The sequence below is a fragment of the Geotrypetes seraphini genome, chromosome 10 (genome assembly GCF_902459505.1).
Source record: "Geotrypetes seraphini chromosome 10, aGeoSer1.1, whole genome shotgun sequence".
Lineage (NCBI taxonomy): Eukaryota > Metazoa > Chordata > Amphibia > Gymnophiona > Dermophiidae > Geotrypetes > Geotrypetes seraphini.
Genome location: NC_047093.1, coordinates 66,994,258 through 67,015,645, shown reverse-complemented (window position 1 = coordinate 67,015,645; position 21,388 = coordinate 66,994,258). Strand labels below are relative to the sequence as shown.

General features: G+C 40.2%; 1 protein-coding gene across 7 annotated transcripts in view; it reads left to right on the top strand.

Annotated features, from left to right (window-relative positions):
* TTLL11 (tubulin tyrosine ligase like 11) overlaps positions 1–21,388 on the top strand; it is a 247,354-nt gene that overhangs the window by 17,075 nt on the left and 208,891 nt on the right. For all 7 annotated transcript variants that reach the window (XM_033961090.1, XM_033961092.1, XM_033961094.1 and 4 more), the window contains exons 2-3: positions 3,877–3,976; positions 5,390–5,523. In XM_033961090.1, coding sequence (XP_033816981.1) covers positions 3,877–3,976; positions 5,390–5,523 — 234 coding nt within the window. The remainder of the gene's footprint in view (positions 1–3,876; positions 3,977–5,389; positions 5,524–21,388) is intronic.

Here is a 21,388-nt window from a genome sequence, read left to right as displayed (position 1 = left end):
TTCGAGTGTAGATGAACCTTAGAGAAGGGACTGAAAGAAGATATTTATCCTCAGATCTTAAGGATCTAGTGGGAGTATATGGAATCGGGTATCTTTCTAAAAATGCAGGAGCTTTATCCATTAATATTTTATGTGTCAGTAATGCTAATTTATCAACTGTTTATATAAATATGTAAAACCTACTGTTTCCTATAACCAGGTGTTTTCCATTTTCATAGGAATGCAATGATTGTGAATACTGTAGAGAGAATATTGTCATATTTGTGTAATTAATAAACAAGTTATTGAACATGTATATGCCAAGATTAGAGCATCCGTTTCAGTTGGATATTAGGAAAATGCACAATTGAATTTCAGTTTGAACCCTGTGAGATATTAGAGTAGCATTTTGACAACAAACAATTAAAAGAATGGAGGCTCCTAATTGCAGCTAGGATTCTGTTCCACCCCAGTAAATTATATGCTTACAGACTTGTCGGAGTCAAAATAGTTCCATTAATATTTATTAATGCACCATTTACTTTCATGGAGCATACCTGGTCCTGCAGGCAGCTAGAGCACGTCTGTTTGTTCTTCATTATTGTTCATTGTGCTATGGCTTTCTGATTTAGCTATTGAGTGGAAATATGAATCTAAACACTTATAGGGGTCGATATTTAAAGCAATTTAACTGGTCAGAATACCTCCCGGCCAATTAAATTGTTTTTGCGTAGCTATTTGCTGATATTCTCTGGCATTTAACCAGTTAGTGACAAAAGTTATCACCACAGACCACTAAAGTGAAAGCTGGCTATTTTGTGGGTGGTCTGGGGTGGAGTTGGTACTTAAGTGGTTAAGTGCTGAATATCGGATATTAACTGCATAAGTTAAGCAGCCAAATTGGATCTCATAAAACTCAGTTCTGTCTTTGTGTGGTGCTGTTTAGGTGGTTAAGTGTGGAATATCACTCTTAACCGCATAAAAGAAAGCAGGTCGCATAAACTCAGATATTCAGTGCCAGTGCCTGGACATGGCCTGGCATTGAATATCCGTGAATGGTAGCAGTGGCTAAAAAATGCTTACTACCGCCAGGTGACTACTTCATAGTGTTTTGTGCTGCCCAAGATGGTTTATGGTTTATTTAGGGGTCTTTTATCAAGGCGCGGTAGGGGTTTAACGCACGGAATACTGCGCGTTAAACCGCCTGCCGCGCTAGTCGCTAACGCCTCCATTTACGAGGCGTTAGTATTTTGGCTTGCCGCAGGGGTTAGTGCATGATGAAATGTCCCCCGTAGCCCACCGTAGCCCCCGTAGCGCACCTTGACAAAAGGAGCCCTTAGTTATATCCCCCCCTTTAACAAGGTGGGTTACAATACCACATTCGCAATAAGCATTGCAAACAGCCATAAGACACATGTATACATTTAATCAACATTCAGGTATCATACAATTTACTCAGTGAAAATACTCAGCACCCATCCTTCATTTTGCAAAAAAGATGTCTCTTCAAAAGCCTCTTAAAAACAGATAAATTCATTGTTTAGAAAATTCCATTTTGTACTGAACATTAGTAGTCCTAAAAGGTTCTACTTGTAATGTTAAATGATACCCTTTTTATTTATGTTTATGAAAAGAATATGAGAAAACACAGGCAGTGGTTTATATGATTTCTTTTTGCATTATTTTCATAATTTTAAGTGTACATGCAACTTATGTACTGTGTGATCTCCTGAGTATATATATAGGAACCCTGAACTCCAATTCATCATATACCGCAATAATATGGAAAACTTAAACATTTGAGTTGCAGTGGGATGTGCCCTTGAGTTTGCCCCCGAAGAAGGATACGAAATGGGGGACTCTGTAGGACAATCACCTGTGGCACCCCTTTAAAGGAATTATTGGACATTTGCGGATATCATCAGATAAATTTCCATCGATATTGATTTGTGACTTTAAAAGGAGGAGACTGGTTTTTATTAAGATAAGTGGACGTAAACGATTTTTGTGATTTTGCACTTGATTTTTTCCCCCTCTCTATTTTGGGGAGTGTGTGGCGCAGTGGTTAAAGCTACAGCCTCAGCACCCTGGGGTTGTGGGTTTAAATCTACACTGCTCCTTGTGACCCTGGACAAGTCACTTAATCCCCCCATTGCCCCAGGTACATTAGGTAGATTGTGAGCCCGCCAGGACAGACAGGGAAAAATGATTGAGTACCTGAATAAATTAATGTAAACCGTTCTGAGCTCCCTGGGAGAACAGTATAGAAAACTGAATAAATAAATTTTTACCTTTTTACTCAGCACCTTTGGTATTTAAATAAAATAAAAATATAAGTAAAAACAAACAGATTTTCAAATATGGGTTGGTAAGAAATGATATTTGTGGGCGCACGTGCACTGTGGAGATAACCAGGTGAACCTCTTAAATCACTGATAGGAGGTTCCCACAGACTGATAACCTCCCGTTATAAAATCTTGGATAAGAGGTTTACATGTATATGAGTTAACTTGGTAAATAAGGTTCTGGGTGCAAAGCAGAGTCGGGAGTAGGTCTTTTTGTTACAGTACTGTGTTCCTGTAGTTCCGATTTAGGTGATGTACACACAGTGAGTGACCTCCAACAGCCTTACGCCTTAACTATTGCCAAGTCTTCTTGATTTGGAAGAAAAGATATGTTGGTTTTGAAGTACAGTGTTCCCCTGCCAGTTCATGAATCGCAGACTCACTCATTTACGGTCTGCTCCGACTGCCTCTTCCTGTAGTAAAGTTGGGCTACACCAATCAGGAGCTGGCATGTCAAAGCAGCTCCTGATTGGTGTAGCCTGACTTTACTACAGGAAGAGGCAGTCGGAGCAGACCGTGAGTGATTTTCTTCACCCGCCGGCGCTCCAGCTGCCCTCTCCTGCTTCCCCCTGCCTTTTGACAGGCATTTTTTGAAGTTTGCGGGGGTTCATAGAACAGAACCCCTGCAAATTTCAGGGGAGTACTGTATATGGTCCATCGTCATGCCAATGCTAAGAAGACTTAGGGCTCCTTTTACGAAGCCGCGTTAACGATTTTAGCGCATGCAGCTTTTTAGTGCGCGCTAAACCCGCACTACGCAGCTAGCACTAACGCCAGCTCAATGCTAGTGTCTAGTGCGGCCGGCAGTTTAGCACGCGCTATTACGCGCGTTAAACCGCTAATGCGGCTTCGTAAAAGGAGCCCTTAGGATCATGGTAGCACTCAATCTTGCATCCCTTTAATATGTTCAGCATGTTGCCATTGCCAGAAGGGTGTGCCTATGTATTTCAAAATAATTCATTCTTGTTTGTGCCATTCCATAGTTGATATCACCAGAATAAATAAGGATAATATATTACAGCCTGTGGTTTATAACAATGGGGAATAATATCATTCTTGCCAATTTTTTGGCAGCACAGATCATGTATAAATAGGTCCCTTGATACACATAGAGCTTTCTGTTCTAGTTGTAAAAATGCACAGATTGCAGAACATTGAAGGTCAGCAAGGTGAGTATAAAAGAAAGTTTGTTCTTTTGTAGAAAGATCTGAGTAATAGTAGTAATTCCTTATGGAGGAACAGCTGATCAAGTACAGCAGAGAATAATAATTTAGAATGTATATGAGGAATTTGTATTCCTTAGTCACTGCATTCCATTGAGTTTAAGTTAACTCAGCTGACAAGAATTGTGTTGCTTCTAGATTTCTGCTATCACCTTGCTTGATGCTCAGATATAGTCAGAAAGCCATTATTTGACTGATCCTAAATACAGATATGCTTCTGGTCTTCTAGGACCAGAATTGTTTATTGCATTATTAAGAAATCTATTCTGAGGATAGCTGTACTTCCACCTAAGACCTTTGATAACATTTTTCCTTCACTTACATTTCAGTTTCCTTTGGGTCGACGTCTGCCTTGTGACATTTATTGGCATGGTATATCTTTTCATGACAGTGAGAATATTTTCTCTGGTCAAGTCAACAAGTTTCCAGGTAAAGTTTTCTCCTAACAGTTTTGTGATCTGTTTTTAAACTATGGATAGCATGAAACACCTTAGCCCTAATGTAGACTTGCATCTGATTAGCTTTCAAGGAAAATTTTAAACACACTGTTGTATAGTGGTTTTAAATGAAAAAAAATATATAGATAACACAAATCCTGGCATAGTCACCACTATGTGGTCATAAAAAACCAAAACTCACAACTTTAATCACAGCCTTGTAAAAGGGTACCTTAGTTGTTATCACCTGACTTAAATAGTTTCAGCTGTTCAAGCTTTTCATGTGCAAGAAATTTAAATGAATGGCCACCATACGTTTATCTACTTGGATATCTTCTTTTGTTTAGATACAGTCAGAAGAACTGTAATGATTCAAACTGCTATGCATTTTTCTTCTATTAAAGTTTGCAGTATTAGTACAAGACCTTTCTTAATTGTCCATCCTTCTACAGATGCTTATCTCATGTGTAAGAGCAGGTCAGTCATTGATAATAATGTATACCAAATTGCTGCAAGTTTTGAATTAAGTGTCTTTAAAAGTTTTCATTGTAATGAACTAAGAAAATAAATATTTTGAACTGGAGGATGCTAAGCAGTTTGACGATATAACTAGAGATTTAATGGCTACATAGCAGATAGGTGTATTAGATTTCTACTCAATGTTTTTGTCAGATTTGAGTTTGTATACTGACTGCTACCTTTTAAGTATATCTACCATGGTGATTACAAGAGCAGACCTTAGATATAAAGGCCCTGATTCTATAAAGTGTACCTAAAGTTAGGCACCTATATTGGCACTGATTCTATAAATTAAGGCACCCATTCTATAAGTTAGGCACCCATTATAGAATCATGCTTAGTGTCACCTAAGCTTTCTTAGGCAGTGCTTAGCATCCTAACATTTAGGCATCCCCAATTTATGCCAAGGCTTTCTATGCCTAAAGTTAAGCACTGATATCGAAGCCTAATGGCACCTGATTCATTCACAAAAACACACTCATGATCCGCTCCTAACCATGACCACTTTTAGTGGTGCTTTGGGCTAGGCACCTAGTTTTTATAGAATCAAGGTTTTCAAGTTAGGAACCTAACTTTCAATTAAGTCCAATCAAAGCCGACTGAGGTGTTGAGTGCCGATATTGACAACGATTAAGCCTGTTGCTCAATTAAGTTAACTGCTGATATTGGCACCTATTTTTAGGTGAACTTTATAGAATCAAAGCCAGATTGCCTAACAGGTCACATCAGTGCAGTACTGTGCAATTCAGATTGCAGGGAACTTCCAGCAGTTACATCAGTATTCATTTGCCTGATGGTTGACTGAGTTCCAAGATAACATTTCACACACCACATGAAGACATTGGTGGAAGAGCGCTCAATATCTCCCAAATTAAATTTTCAACAGGAATGGCCGATATGGTGCGAAAAATTACCCTGAGTCGAGCCATGCGAGCCATGCAAGAGCTGTTCCCAGATGAATATAACTTCTATCCCCGTTCTTGGGTTCTGCCAGATGAGTTACAGTTCTTTGTTGCACAGGTAGATCACAAAATACATTTTACGTATACATCCTACAATATTGTATGTATAGAAAAATTCACTGTAAAATAGTGCTGTCTGCACAATCATCCAAAACAAGAGAAGCCTCTAACAATATTTGATGTGCACACCTTGTTAGTGGGTTTTTGAGCTATTACAGTGTTGTTTGAAGCATATTAATGACATCATCTAATATGTGCTTGTCCAAATACAGTCCCAAAGGCCAGATTTTCATTGGATCTACGCCAGTGTTGGCGTAGATCCAAGATCCATGCCTAAACTCGTTAATGATCCATTGGATGAATTTGGACAAGCATATATTAACAATCAATAATTAGTATTAATTGGCAATCATATAGAGTTACACATGGATCTGCCTGTACCCTATTGTATAATATGCATGCCTAAATTTTATGTAGCACACAGTTCAAAAGGGAGTATGGCCATGGAAGGGGCATAGGTGGGTCAGGGTGTTGTGGAATTTAGGCACAAAAGCCCAGATTCTATAAAAGATACCTACAGTTAGGCACCTAGCTGATCTAGTGCCTAACTTAATTATTTAACAAGCTTAATTGTTGCCAATAATGAGCAATTAGAAATTCATAATTGCCTTAAATTAAAATTAATTGCTTTCTAGATCTCTAACTCGCTAGGTGCCTAGTCCAAGGTGCCTGCCAGAAAGTGGGTGTGGTTAAGGGTGGATCATGGGCATGTTTTGCATGTAGACACCTAAATTGGACATAGGTGCCAGTATTAGGTGCTCTTAGGCATGATACTATAAATGGCACCTAACTCATGATTGACATGCACTATGTGCTGCATTCCTCGGCACCTATGTTTTAGGGACCATTTATAGAATCAGGGCCAAAGTGATGGAATAGTGCCATTAGTTACATGCAGCATTTACACTAGGTTACAACACCCTTTTGCAGAATACTAGCTTAGTTCAGATCTTCCTGGGACCTAACTTTGGGTGCTATTTACTGAATGCCCCCTATATTTCTAATGATTGTACATAAAAGATTTACATACCCACTTGCGCATTGAAGCATAAGGGATATCCTGAAAATCTGACCCATTTGCAGCCCTCAAGGATTGAACTTGGACAACCCTGTTCTTAGGAGTCAGAGGATACAGAACAGCTCCTATGATTTATTTAGGACAATTCAATAGATTTTTATTCACACTAAAACTGAATGGAGAAAAAAAAGCTGTAGTGGGTCAGGTCCCATGTGAAGCACAGTGCATTATCCATTGCTGTAAATTGAAAGATCAAAGCAAAAGAAGTTGGTCCATGTGAACCACTTTAATTTGCACAGCAGGTCTTTATATTGTATTGGCAAAAGTATGTAATGCTCCATTAAAAAAAAAAAATATAATCATTTGTGTTATAACACAGAAGGGGAATATAGTAACTATTGATGGTTATCATGCTTCTCCTGCATGTCTTGAAATCTGGGTCAAATAGTATTTTGGTCTGTAATGTCTGCAGGATGATTAAGAAACAAGGTGTATACAAGTGGTGGTAGTTTTTTAATTTTCAGTGAATAGCATTACTTGATTTTCTGGATGCAAGGAAACTTTCAGGGGCAGATTCTGTAAAGGACACCTAACTTTAGGCGTCCACGATTTGGATGTCCACCGGCTTAGGCGTCCAAGTAAAGTGGATAATAAGCCCACTTAATGAGTTTAACCAGCATTAATTGGTACTTAGACGTCCAAATGCTAGACTCGATTCTACAAATAGACATCCACAATTTTATGGACGCCCATCGGAAAAAGCTGCGCCTAAAAAGTGGGCATGGCATAGGCTTGGCATGGGAGAGACTTCAATGTGGACGTCTCTAGCATATTTCTGAGCACCCGAGTGCGTCTACCTAATGTCTACATTGTAGGCGATTGAAAAGCAGGTCTACTTTTGAGTGTGTTATCCCAGGACAAACAGGCAGCATATTCTCACATGAGCATATCCATGGAGTGCTGGTGTGGACAGCTGCAAAAGTGCACCGGTACTTTTAAGAACTTTAGAAAGTTTGCGACTGACCGCACTGCACATGCGCGAGTACCTTCCCGCCTGACGTAGGCACGCAGCTCCTCAGTTCTATGTTTTCTGTAGAGCTAAGAAGTCGTCTTTTCAAACGCTCTTCGTTTTTGCCTTTTGCCTTCCTGCTCACTCTTATTTTATTTTATTTCTTTTTTATTCTGTCTCTCGTTTTTTTCTTCTTGTAAAAAAAACAAAAAAACAGAAGAAAAATGACGAGTCTTTTATTTTTCTCCGACTTACTTTTCCTTGGGAGCGCTTAGTCGGTGGGGCCTTTTGACATTGTCTCAGCCTTGTATTCAGGTTGTTTTTTTTTTTTTTTTAGAGCAGGTCTGTGAATACATGAACACAACAGGATGAATGGGGAATATTGATCACAATAGATGCAACCGCAAAAACGTGAAATTGTGCTTTGGGAACATGCGACTGTAAGTTATCTAAGATGCGATGGTTTCTGTGGTGGCTAAAAAGACTACTATCCTGGTAGAAGGGGATGCATCACTGGTCGCCGTACATGAAGAAGGACACAGTACTACTCAAAAAAGTCCAGAGAAGAGCGACTAATATGGTTAAGGGGTTGGAGGGGCTGCCGTACGGCGAAAGATTAGAGAAACTGGGCCTCTTCTCCCTCAAACAGAGGAGATTGAGAGGGGACATGATCGAAACATTCAAGGTACTGAAGGGAATAGACTTAGTAGATTAAGGACAGGTTGTTCACCCTCTCCAAGGTAGGGAGAATGAGAGGGCACTCTCTAAAGTTGAAAGGGGATAGATTCCATACAAACGTAAGGAAGTTCTTCTTCACCCAGAGAGTGGTAGAAAACTGGAACACTCTTCCGGAATCTGTCATAGGGGAAAACACCCTCCATGGATTCAAGACAAAGTTAGACAAGTTCCTGCTGAACAAGGACGTACACTGGTAGGGCTAGTCTCAGTTAGGGCGCTGGTCTTTGACCAGAGGGCTGTTGCGTGAGCGGACTGCTGGACATGATGGACCACTGGTCTGACCCAGCAGCAGCAATTCTTATGTTCTTATGATGGGCTCCGCGATCAACTCATGTTGCCTTCATGCTCTATTGGTCAATCACGATCGACCTTTTGGGCACCCCTGGTCTACAACATTAATCACCGCACTAAACATTTGCATTAAATTGTATTAGGGGAGTGGGGAATGAACTTGAATTTGGAAAAGGAGAAAAATAAATCTAAAAATGCAAAATCAAATCCAACACGGCCAATAATCCAGTGTAGTTAACTTACTGTATTTTTCGCTCTGTAAGACGCACTTTTTCCACCCCCAAAAAGGGGGTGGAAATGTATGCGTCTTATGAAGCGAAGATACAAATTAAGTCTACTGCCGCCGCAACTTTTAATGCCTTCAAATAAATCTCTGTCCGCTTCTTCTGCCTGTGAAGGTGGCTTATATACCACATTAATATCTAATCTAATCTAATCTCCATTTTATATACCGGATCATTCCAGCAAAGACTCGAGCCGGTTAACAAAGTTTAAAAGAATATAATATAAAACAATAATGAAGGTAATAGAAAAATTTTCAATAAATTAGATCAGTTAAGAATCTCTGAAAGAGATAAATTTTCAGATTTTTCCTAAAAAGTGATAGAGATAATGACGTTCTGATAATCGAGGGAAGATCATTCCAAACTTTTACCAAGGAATAGGCTAAGGAATTTGAGAATTTACCTAGGGTTTTAATCCCTTTAACAGAAGGGAAAAGCAATTTAAATTTTTATGTATTCCTGGTAGTGTGAAACTGAAGAGAGTTAAATAATAGAGGTAATAAAGGCAAAAAAATTCCATGTAAAATTTTAAAAATTACATTGGTACATTTAAATTGAATTTGCCAGTAAATAGGAAGCCAATGAAGTAACCTCAACAATGGAGAGGCGTGATCATATTTTTGTCTTCCAAAAATTAATTTGGCTTCAGTGTTCTGAATAAGTTGTAGCCTCTTTAGATTAAATTTAGTTAATCCTATATACAGGGAATTTGCATAATCCAGATGTGCCAAAATAATCACTTGAACCAAAACCGCAAAATGATTTTGATAAAAATAACCTCGAACTCTCCTCAACATCCGTAAACTAAAATAGCACTTTTTTGATAAATTGTTAATTTGATTATTTAAAGAGGAATCTAAAATAAAATCAAGGATTCTAGATGAAAATTCAATTGTTAAGGAGTTTCCTGATTTCAATGCTATAACCTGAGGTAGATTAACCCACAATGCCCCTTTCTTACCCTATAAAACCTGCAATTCTGTTACCTTAATAGTATCTTTAACATAATAATTCCTCCTCCTTTCTCTTTCTGTCTTTCCTGAACAGATATCTCAGTAATGGTTCTCCATGAACCAAGTTTAAATCCATACCCTGGTATTCATGTCAATCGATACCCAGATGTGCTGTCCTGGCTTACCTAGATAGTTATCTAGATCAGTGGTTCCCAACCCTGTCCTGGAGGAACACCAGGCCAATTGGGTTTTCAGGCTAGCCCTAATGAATATGCATGAAGCAAATTTGCATGCCTATCCCTTCCATCATATGCAAATCTCTCTCGTGCATATTCATTAGGGCTAGCCTGAAAACCCGATTGGCCTGGTGTTCCTCCAGGACAGGGTTGGGAATCACTGATCTAGATACTCATTGAGAACTGGCAGCATTGGGATAATTTCTGGCTCTACCCAGGACTGCCCTGGCACTACCAGCATAGTGTTGACATATCTGATGGCTATAGTGAGTTGCATTTATGCAGAAGAAGCAACTCCTGTCAGGATAAGTGATGCTGAATTTTGGGTACACAGTAGAGAATGACACGGTGACAGAATTCATCACCGTTCCCGTCCCCACGGATAACCGCGGGAAACCATGTTCATGTCATTCTTTAAGGAGAGAGAAGAATCAGAGTACGAATGGCCACAACCACTGACCCTCAAGCTTTGCTGTGAAGAATGCTGGTGTAGAAGGACTGAGGTTGAAATAGACACTAGAAAATGGCATGAGATTATTTCCCGCGGTTATCCATGGGGACGGGAACGGTGATGAATTTTGCCACCATGTCATTCTCTAGTACACAGCATTCTAATTGCTGTGATGCCAGAATTGTACAGAAATATGGAAACCAAGCTGGCTTGTTGGATATATGTTTGGCATATATGTGTGTGTATTTATTTATTCATTCAATTTTCTATACTGTTCTCCCAGGGAGCTCAGAATGGTTTACATGAATTATTCAGGTACTTAAGCATTTTTTTTCTGTCTGTCTCGGAGGGCTCACAGTCTATCCAGTGTAACTGGGCAATGGGGGAGCAAGTGATTTGTCCAGGATCAGAAGGAGCAGCGTGGGTCTGCACCCACAACCTTAGGGTAGCTGAGGCTACAGCTCCAACCAAGGTGCTGCATTCTCAGACATAATATGGTAAAAGATAGCATGGCAAACATTTACAAAGCATGGCAAAACATAATATGAGGTCTGTTCAAAAAGCTCCAGGATAGTTTAAATTGCACGCCAACGGGAAGTTCTTTTGAGACTCACTAGGAAGCACTGAGTAGCTTGAAACCTCATGAGTAACCTCCTTTTTTCCATTTGTTGATATCTGTTTTCATCTCCGAGCTACAGGAGTTGTTGTGAAAGTGTGTTTTTATGATTGGCTATTTTTCATCATGTGTAACCTCATTGAGCAGCGCTGCAGCGTGAAGTTCTGCTTTAAATTGGGAAAGACTGGTGCAAAAACATATGAAATGTTGAAAGTGGGTTATGGAGAACTTGTCATGATTAACTGTTAGAGAATTGTCAGAGGAATGCAACATCTCCATTGGTTCATGCCACTACATTCTAACAGAGAAGTTGGGGATGTTTCGCATTTCGACAAAGTTTATTCCATGGTTGATGACCGATGACCAGAAGAACAACTACAAATTTTGCGCAAAAAACACGATGACAATTCTTCCCTGGCCACCTTACTCTCCTGACTTAGCCCTGCTGACTTCTTGTTTCCTAAACTTAAATCCACGTTGAAAGGAAAGCAATTTGACACCATTGAAGATATAAAGCAAAATTCGACTCGGCAACTTTTGGCAATTCCTAAAGCTGCGTTTAAGGAAGGTTTCCAAAAGTGGAAACGTTGGGAAAAGTGTATACGTAGGGAAGGGGACCCAATGGAAGAAATTGTAAGATTGTTTAATACATTTTTATAAAATCAGTCCTGGAACTTTTTGAACAAGCCTCGTATGATAAAACATGATATGGTGAGCATAGTTCTGCAAAACATAGCACAACAAACATAATACAAAGCATGGTTAATATAGTATAACATGACTTGGCAAAAATGGTAAGGCAAGCATGCATGATGCAAAATAGCATGGAAGACATGGAATGGCAAACATTGTGTGGTATTTTCTTAAGATTTCCTTTTGGAATCATTTTATTTTATTTATATATTTATAGAATTCAGCAGACACTTTTCCATTGTTAGGTCAAGGCAAATTACGGTGTCAGGTCAAAAGCGTGTTGGGACAAAGGCACGCCCAGACAATTGAGCGCAGCACGCACCGCCGTGCCGCTCTAAATTACTGTTTTTAGCGCTCCGACGGGGGTTTTTGTTGGGGAACCCCCCAGTTTACTTAATAGACATCGCGCTGTGTTGTGGGGGTATTGTGGGGGGTGTGGGGGGTTGTAACCCCCCACATTTTACTGAAAACTTCACTTTTTCCCTGTTTTTAGGGAAAAAGTTCAGTTTACAGTAAAATGGCGCGATGTCTATTAAGTAAACTGGGGGGGTTCCCCAACAAACCCTCCGTCGGAGCCCCTAAAAACTGTAATTTAGAGCGGCGCGGCGGCGCGCGCTGCGTTCAATTGTCGGCGTGCGCTTTTGTCTTTCGTGCCGTTGTCTATGAACCCAAATTACAGTCAGGAACAGTGGGTATTTTCCTGTCTTCAGAGAGCTCACAGTCTATTTATATATGAAGATGGTTGGAATGGCAGTGAATAATCTCATATTTCAATCTTGCTTGTTCTCCTTCCAGCAGACTTTCTTCTTCTCTTCCTTTATGCAAATAATTTTGAAATCTTAAAATTAAAGCCATACCTGCAGTTTGATTGCCATTTGCAAAATATTCAAGCCTCCTATTGTGTGATTTATGTCATAAGAAGATCCTGCATACAATTTAAACTAATTTATTAGTTTAATTGAGGTGTCTTGTTTCACACATGTCTAAGGAGTAAATCATACATAATGCTTAATTGCATTTTGTTTCTTTGGGCCTGTAAATTGGAATCCCAGTTATTCTGCACCATTTTCAGCATTAGGAGGAATGAAAATACCTTTTCTTTCCCAGTAGATGGCACTCCAGGAAAGCAAATAAGGTGTTTACAGGTCTGACTACATTTTCGTTATTGGTAACATACCAAAAAGAGCATATAGCCAACAAAAGATGTGGTAACTACTGCTAGCACAAAGAAAGGGAACTACAAATACACAAAAAGACAATTACATCATAAAAAGTGTACAAGTCTACAGAACTTGGATTTAATGTTCTTTATTCTACAAATAACCAACACTGTCAGTGTTTCGGCCTGCGTCAAGGGTCTATAATAACATACACAAAAAAGTTGTGATTAAAATAATGAAATGCTTTAATTAAATAAATTCCCATATTATCACGCTAAACTCTTCTATTTATGGATTTCTAAAGGTGCTTCCTTGATAAAAATCAATCTACGACATGATTAAGTTTCTTTAATATGACTCTTAAGTTTAAATATCCTAAAAATAACACAAATTGAATTGTTCTAAAAATAGGCCAATATATGTATATATATTTTTTAAACTCTTAACACATCTCTCCCTCCATCACTATGTCCAACATCCCTCTCCACCACAATATCCAACATTTCTCCCTCTCATCCTTCTATTCCCTATTCCTCTAACTCACTCCTCTCTCTCTCTCTATGCCCAGTTTTTCTCTTTCTTCCTTTCCCCTTGTGTACCATCTCTTTCCCTCTCACACGCTCATGCCCAAGAATTCTCCCTTTTTATTCCCTCCCTCCTATGTCCCAAGTTAGTGCCCCCTTCCTCCCTCACTTCTGTGTTCCATGTTCATGCTCCTTTCCTTCCTTCGGTGTCCCGGGTTCATGCCCCCCTCCCTGCCTTCCAGCCTATGTCCCAAAATCGTGCTCCTCCCATGTCCCAACACGCTCCTCCCCCCTTTCTCCCTTTGTCCCAGATCATGTCCCCTCTCTCCCTTACTTGTTCGAGCTGCATTCACTCCTTCTGCCTTCAGCGACTCTCATTGCAGGAACACTCAGGCAGCGATTTGCACGTGGCTGACTTACAAGCCTTCCCTCTGACGTCAACTACGTGAACCGCAGCCTGTGCATCCTTGCAGCGAGAGCCGCTGAAACCAGGAGGTAACTGGAAACCCCCCCACCTGCTGACCTGGAAGGCTTTCCTCTGACGTCAGCTCTGACATCGGAAGGAAGCCCTCTGGGTTAGCTTCGGTGGAGGGGACAGGCAGGAAGAAGGGATCCCTGCCAGTGACTTTGATGGAGGGTGCAGGGCAGGAAGGAGGAATCCCTGCTGGTGGCTTCAGCAGGTGGGCAGGCAATGTCCTCGGCGGCAGTCAGTGCCGGGTACCCCCAGCAACCCCTAAGGGTACGCATACCACATGTTGAAAAACACTGTTCTAGGGTACTTGGAGTCATATTAAATTTAGCTCTGACAATGAAACTCCAGATTAATCATCTTACTCAGAAAACATGAAACAACTTCTCCTTTTGCGCAATTATTTTCTTCCTAGTCATTTTAAGATTTTGGTCCAGTTAACTAACTTTGTCACAATTGGACTGTATTCATTGTATGTAGGTATTATCCAAGTTCAGCTCACTAGGTTACAGCTTATCCAAAACATTGCTGCAAGAGTAGTCTTTCTTAAGTCAAAATTTGTTCATTTTTTCTTCTGCTTGTTGTTCTCCATTAGCTCCCTATTAGCTCCATTAGCTCCCTATTAAATTGTGTTGTTTAACTTTTAAAAATCTTGAAGGGCATTACTCCAGCTAAGTCAACATTTACTATACTGTACAGATGCTATGGATTCATAGTTATACTATTCTGTAACTATCTTGCTTTGCAATATCCTGGCCTCAAGGGGATTAAAAAGTTATTTTTATGGGTATTGGGTTTTGACTATTCAAAGGGGAAGGAGCAGGAGATAAACCATGGCATATAGTACGCTTAAATTTGTTTCTTACAATGTGTGAGGGTTTAATTCATGAATGGAGGACTCTCTTTAGGGAATTGGTAAGGGATCGGGCCTCGATATGCTTTCTATAGGGAACCCATCTTTTACGATCTCATGAATGTCTTTTGCGAAACTCTAGATTTCCATTAATCTACTGGGCCTCTAAAGTGGGTTCATCTAAGAAGGGAGGAATGGGAATTATTTTTGCTAAGTGACTTACAATGGCTGTTCATAGTGTGGTGCGGGACCCACAGGAGAGATACCTTCTTAATGGTGGTGGATTTTAATGGGGGAGACTCACATTGGTAAATATGTATGCTCCCAATTTACATCAGAGGGAGTTTTTCCATCACATGGCTTCCTGAATTTTAGGTCAGAAAGAGGGATCTCTCCTAGTGGGAGGGGACTTTAACTTAGATAACTCGGGAGGAGGGGTTTATATGGTAGGAAAGAGGGTGCTTGATCCAAGTTTCCAAATTAATTAAAATGTACTACCCCGAAACTAGGGATTACCTCCAGAGCAGCTTACAAGCTAAATACATTTAAAATGATAAAAATTTATTTATTTATTTATTTTAAAAATTTATATACCGTCTAAAATTTAAAAGCATCAGAAAAATTAGGTCAAAGGTGAAGAGGAGTGCCTGTGTTTGGCCAGTGGGCCAGTTCTCCCGGGACTGACGGCAACCATTCAGTAAGTGGTGCACACCCACGCAGCAGCGGCTTGTGCGCCGCTGGCCCTGACATACCGGTAATCAGCAGGCAGCCGTCCAGTGAAGCACCAGCGACCACCACAATTAGGAAGTGTCGTGGGCCCAGGCATTAGCGCACTTGTGCGCTGCTGGCCCTGACATAATCAGGAGGGAACTGTCCAGCGACCACCACAATTTAAAGGTACCACCGGGGTGGGTGGGTTGTATATTCGCTTCATAAAAAACACCCTTATTTCCACCCACTTTTTGGGGAAAAAAAAAGTTTGTCTTATGGAGCGAAAAATACAGTAATTAAAAATAGTAGAAGTGGCAAAAGGTTTTTGTTGATGCAATCTGTATCAGCATAAACTAAAATTCTTTTTTAGTTTTCTTACTGAGATTAGGTATACGAGGTCAGCAAGAAAACTTGTTTAGAGCTGTGGTTTTGCTGAACACTGTTACAATATGACAAAAAGCTTTCCCTCCCTTTTACAAAACTGTGCTAGCATTTTTAGCGCTGGTTGCCGTGGTAACAGCTCTGATGATCATAGGAATTCTGTGAGTGTCAGAGCTGTTACCACGGCAGCCGGCACTAAAAATGCTAGCGTGGCTTTGTAAATGAGGGGGTCTATCAGAGACTGGCAAGTCTTCATCTGGTCTCACACAGTTTATCACAGTTCTGTCTGAGAGATGCTGTTCTGGTGTGTGGTTTGACTTGATTGGCTAATAATTCTAAAAACAACCTACTGAAATGAACATAAGAACATAAGAAAAGCCTTCACCGGATCAGACCGAGGTCCATCCAGTCCGGTGATCCGCACACACGGCGGCCCCTTTAGGTACTCCCGAATGGAGACCCAGATATACCGTAGCCCTCAATATGATTTGCAAGAAGGTGTGCATCCAACTTGCGCTTGAATCCCAGAACAGTAATCTCTGTCACAACATCCTCCGGGAGAGCATTCCAAATTCCCACCATGCGCTGTGTGAAAAAGTACTTCCTGATATCCGTCCTGAACCTGCTGCCACTCAGTTTCAGTCTATGACCTCTTGTCCGTGTCACATCCGAAAAAGTTAGTAACGCTGCTTCTTGGTCTATTTTATCAAAACCTTTTATTATTTTAAAAGTCTCTATTAAATCCCCTCTCAGTCTTCTCTGCTCGAGGGTAAATAGTCCCAATTTCCTAAGGCGTTCTTTGTAGCTCAAATTCTCCAATCCCTTGACAAGTTTTGTGGCTCGCCTCTGTACCCTCTCCAGCAGAGTTATATCTTTCTTGAGGTATGGAGACCAGTGTTGTACACAGTATTCCAATTGCGGTCTGACCATTGCTCTATAAAGTGGCATTATTACATCTTCCGATCCACTCGTGATCCCCTTCTTAATCATGCCCAACATCCTATTTGCTTTCTTCGCCGCTGCCGCGCATTGAGCCGAAGGCTTTAGGGTTCTGTCAATCAATACCCCCAAATCCCTTTCTTGTTCGCAATTTGCTAATGTCACCCCCAACATCTTATACTCGTGTTCTTTGTTTTTTTTCCCTAGATGCATCACCTTGCATTTGTTTATGTTAAAATTCATCTGCCACTTAGTTGCCCACGCTTCTAGCTTGTTCAGATCCTTCTGGAGTTCCTCGCAGTCCCTTTGAGAGTCAACCGCACGACATAGTTTTGTATCGTCTGCAAACTTTATTATATTACAAGTTGTTCCCTCTTCCAGATCATTTATAAAAATATTGAACAAGATAGGCCCTAGAACCGAGCCCTGAACAATAAGGAAACATGTTAGCAATCTAATTAGCCATGAAAGGGCTTCCATGTTTATAGGAAATATTTTTTATGAACTAACTACCTTACTATGTGGAGAAAATATTGGCTTACATAAATTAAATGCCATCCTATGGAGCATGCCACTGTGGGATAAATTTATACCTAGGGAATTAGAACAGATTTGTTGATATCTGAGTAGCCAAATGAAATTCTCCTTATCACATTAAGCATGGAGTTCCTCTACAGTGCTGTGCATGTCCTATGGAGCATCTTGCTCTAATTGGCAATCATAATTTACAGTCTTTATAGTCAAAAGAAAAACCTAGTGGGTTAACATAGAATGCTGAGCTAAAACCAAATAAATCACATGTGTACAAAACTTTATGCAGAAGATGGTGAGTTTCTCCTAGTGTCTCGATATATATTCTTTACATTTTTTTCTGCTTAAAATACTTATTTAAAAGCTTATAAAAAATGTTTATTTATATGCTTGTTAAAGTCATTAAGGACTTGATTCTAGTAATGGCGCCTACATCAATCACGCGTATGATTTTTTAATTGGTTTATGTGACGTGGTCAATTAATGTGCTGATTAACACCAATTAAAACAAGGGCCCCTTTCATCAAGTTGCACTAGAAGTTTTTAGAGTGAGCTGATGTGGTAAATGCTCTGATGCTCATAGAATTCCTATGAGCATTGGAGCATTTACCTCACTGGCCCATGCTAAAAACCTCTTCCGTAGCTTGAGAAATGGGGGGTAAGTTAGGTGGCAGTTGGCAGGGATTAATTTCATAATTGAACACGAAACAGTGAAAGAATGAAATTGTATATAGACAATCCCGTGTTTCAAAATTACTAGAAAAAAATATAATATCTTTCTTATGACAGTGCTAAAACATATGCTCAGAAATCCTTCAGACCCTTTGAGATAAGTCACTTGTTTTTTGATATTTTGTGTAAAAAGGATAACAAACTTATGAATACCACCTGTTAGATATTTATTGTTTTTGATCATAAGCATTACACATATGCGATGATTGGGAGATGAGTCCTTAAACAGGGATATGTCCCTAGGAGGGCTCCGTGTTTCTGAGTATATGTTATAGCACTGTCATAAGATAGATATATTTTTTTCTAGTAATTTTGGAACACGGGATTGTCTATGAATATTTTCAGTAGGGAACCTACCGCCACCTAAATTACAGCACCATTACTAGAATCAGGCCCTAAAGGCTTAAAAAGGCCTTTCAGTTTCAATGCTTAAAAGCTATTAGTTGAAGTACTTGTTTCCTCTGCAACTATATAGCCTTACAGTATAGAGATAAGCATTCTGAAAAGAAGAAAAAAGTTTCAAGAATTGAATATACCTGAAGAAGTCTTGATCTATCCTTGACAGTGCTGTAGCATTTTCTTGAGTCTATCTCCTGTAACTTATCATGAGCTTACTGGAAGAGTAGAGAACATTTGAAAGAAATCTCAAACTGCGCAAGAAATGACTGTTTAAAGACATTTTCACTTTTTGGTGCTATATAACACTATATATTTTAATAATCTGCAGCCATATACCCTCGGGTATAACATTTCAGTCAGCTAGGTTGAAATGCTCCGTTAAGCAAATTGAATTTTGAGAGTGCATTCTTGAAAAGGTACATCAACCTAGTTGATTCAAAAAAATCAACCGCACTGAAACGTTACCTGTGGGTTTAGAAGAGCTAAAATGTATTACTCTAATCTCATGAGGGCATCACTTTTTAATTTAAAAAAATTGCTTTTCTTTGTAATTTGGGGCTTGATGCTTACTTAGAGAACATTTCATCCTTTCATGATGATACTCTAAGACTGGAATATTTTCACACAGTTCTATGATCGGGAAGTTGTTTTCTCAGCAGGGAGTTAGAAGACATCAAGATGAGAATCCTGAGATTACACAGAACATAACTTTTCCTTTTCCAGTTATTTTCTCTCTGAAAACATATATCTTATAACGTGCCTTTTATAAGATCAAAAACTATTTACAGTATCTTGTAAAATTCTTCATACCCTTATATTTTTTTCACATTCTGCTGTCTGAAAAGTACAGTTCAAAATGCATTAAGGTAGGAGTTTGTTTCACTGATCTACAAAACTTAATCTACATGTTTGATGTGAAAAAAACAATTACAGAAATATTCAAAAAGTGGTTAATAAAAAACCAAAAAAGTATTGATTGCATAAGTCTTCAAACCATTTGATGCAATACTTGGTGAAAGTATCTTGTGCAAAAATAACAGTTATAAGTCATAAAGGATAAGCGTCTACCAACTTTTACACAGCAGGATCCTACAGCTTTTGTCCTTTCAGCTCAAATTCTTTCAGGTTAATTAGAGATTATCCGTGGACTGCAGTCTTGAAGTCTTACTGCAGAATTTCAATTGGATTCAAGTCTTGTCTTTGACTGGGCCTCTTGATAACATTCACTTTCTTCTTGCTGAACCACTTAGCTTAGTGCATAGGATCATTGCCCTGCTGTAAGGTGACTCTTCCTCCAAGTACCAGATCAGTAGCAGACTGCAATAAGTTTTTCTCTAGAATCTGTCTCTACCTTGCACTAGTGCTGCCTGATTCAGGAAAAAAAAATTCAATTCGATTCAGCATATTGAATCAATTTTTCGATTCGATTTTCCTGCCCAATTGGGTGGTGGTGATTTTTTTTTTTCAAACATCCTGGTGGGTTTATTTATAGCCTCTTCACCCACCCCACCCCCTTTGCCCTCTCCTATCCACACTGACGCTGTGGTGTAAACAATTAAACAAAAAAGACTTTTCCTCACTCTGTTAAATCCTAGCTCACGTTTACGGTCTAACACCATCTCTGTCAGGATACACATTTCAAACTGACATATTGTAATCACAATAAATAATCAAAATAAAATTATTTTTTCTACTTTTAGTTGTCTGGTCATTATTCAAATCATGTTGGTCCCTTGCTCTGGTTTCTGTTTGTCTAATGATAGCTCGCTTGCCAGGGTCTCCTGCCCATTAGTCGTTTTCTTCTTTTTCCATGCTAACCATCCATCTTCCATCTCTGTCCTCCCCTTCCTTTCCCCGGAGGTCTGGCATCTTTCCTTTTTTTCATTTCTATCACTATAGCTGCAGCGATGCACACCACCATCCCCAGATCCACCATCTCTCCTTTTCTCAACTACCCTTTCATCCAACATCTCTCCCTCCTTCCCCACCACCCCAGGGTCCACCTTCTCTCCCTTTCTCTTCTCAACTACCCTCCTATCCAGTATCTCTTTCTCCCTCTACACCATCCCTTGAGTTCAACTTCTCTCCCTTTCTGTTCCTTCCCTCCCTAAATCCCATTGTCCACCATCTCTCTCACTCTCCTGTTTTTAGAACCATTATTTCTTCCCCCCCCCTCTCAGTCTGGCATATGCACGCCTCTTTGGACATCCCCTTCCTTCCCTCCCTCTGTCTGTGTACTTCTACACCAGGGCCTTCCCCCCGTGTACTTCTACACCAGCCCCCCCCCCCCCCGAAGGCCTGCATGTTTCCCCCTTCTTTGTAGTGTCCTCCGGCTTCCCCCCGGTCTCACTTTCAGCTAATTAAGGCAGCCTGCAGAGGATCGCTGGTGCTGTAGCGATCCTAGCAGGCTGCTGTTGGCCTCCGCAACACGTTCCCTCTACTACAGTCCCGCTCATTCTCTGACATCAGGTGCAGGATTGCGGCAGAGGGAATGTGTTGTGGAGGAAAACGGCAGCTTGTTTGGATCGCTACAACACCGGTGATCCTCTGCAGGCTGCCCTAATTAGCTGAAGGTGAGACAGGGAGGTTAGAGGGGAAGCCGGAGGACGCTAGAAAGGCCTATTCAGCACTTCCTGACTGGCCCTCCCCCCTTGCCCCTTAAAGTAGGAGCGGCAGCAGCAGTGGACGGCTAACAAGAGGTAGTGCTGCTGCTCCTGCTTTAGGAGACCTTCAGGCATGTAGAGGAGGGTTGGTCAATGAATCTGCGAGCCCAATTTTTTTTTTATTTTTTATTTTAAACAAATCAGTTCGAGTCGATTCACCAAAGTGAATCGATGAATCGTGCAGCAATACTTTGCACTATCCAACATCTCAT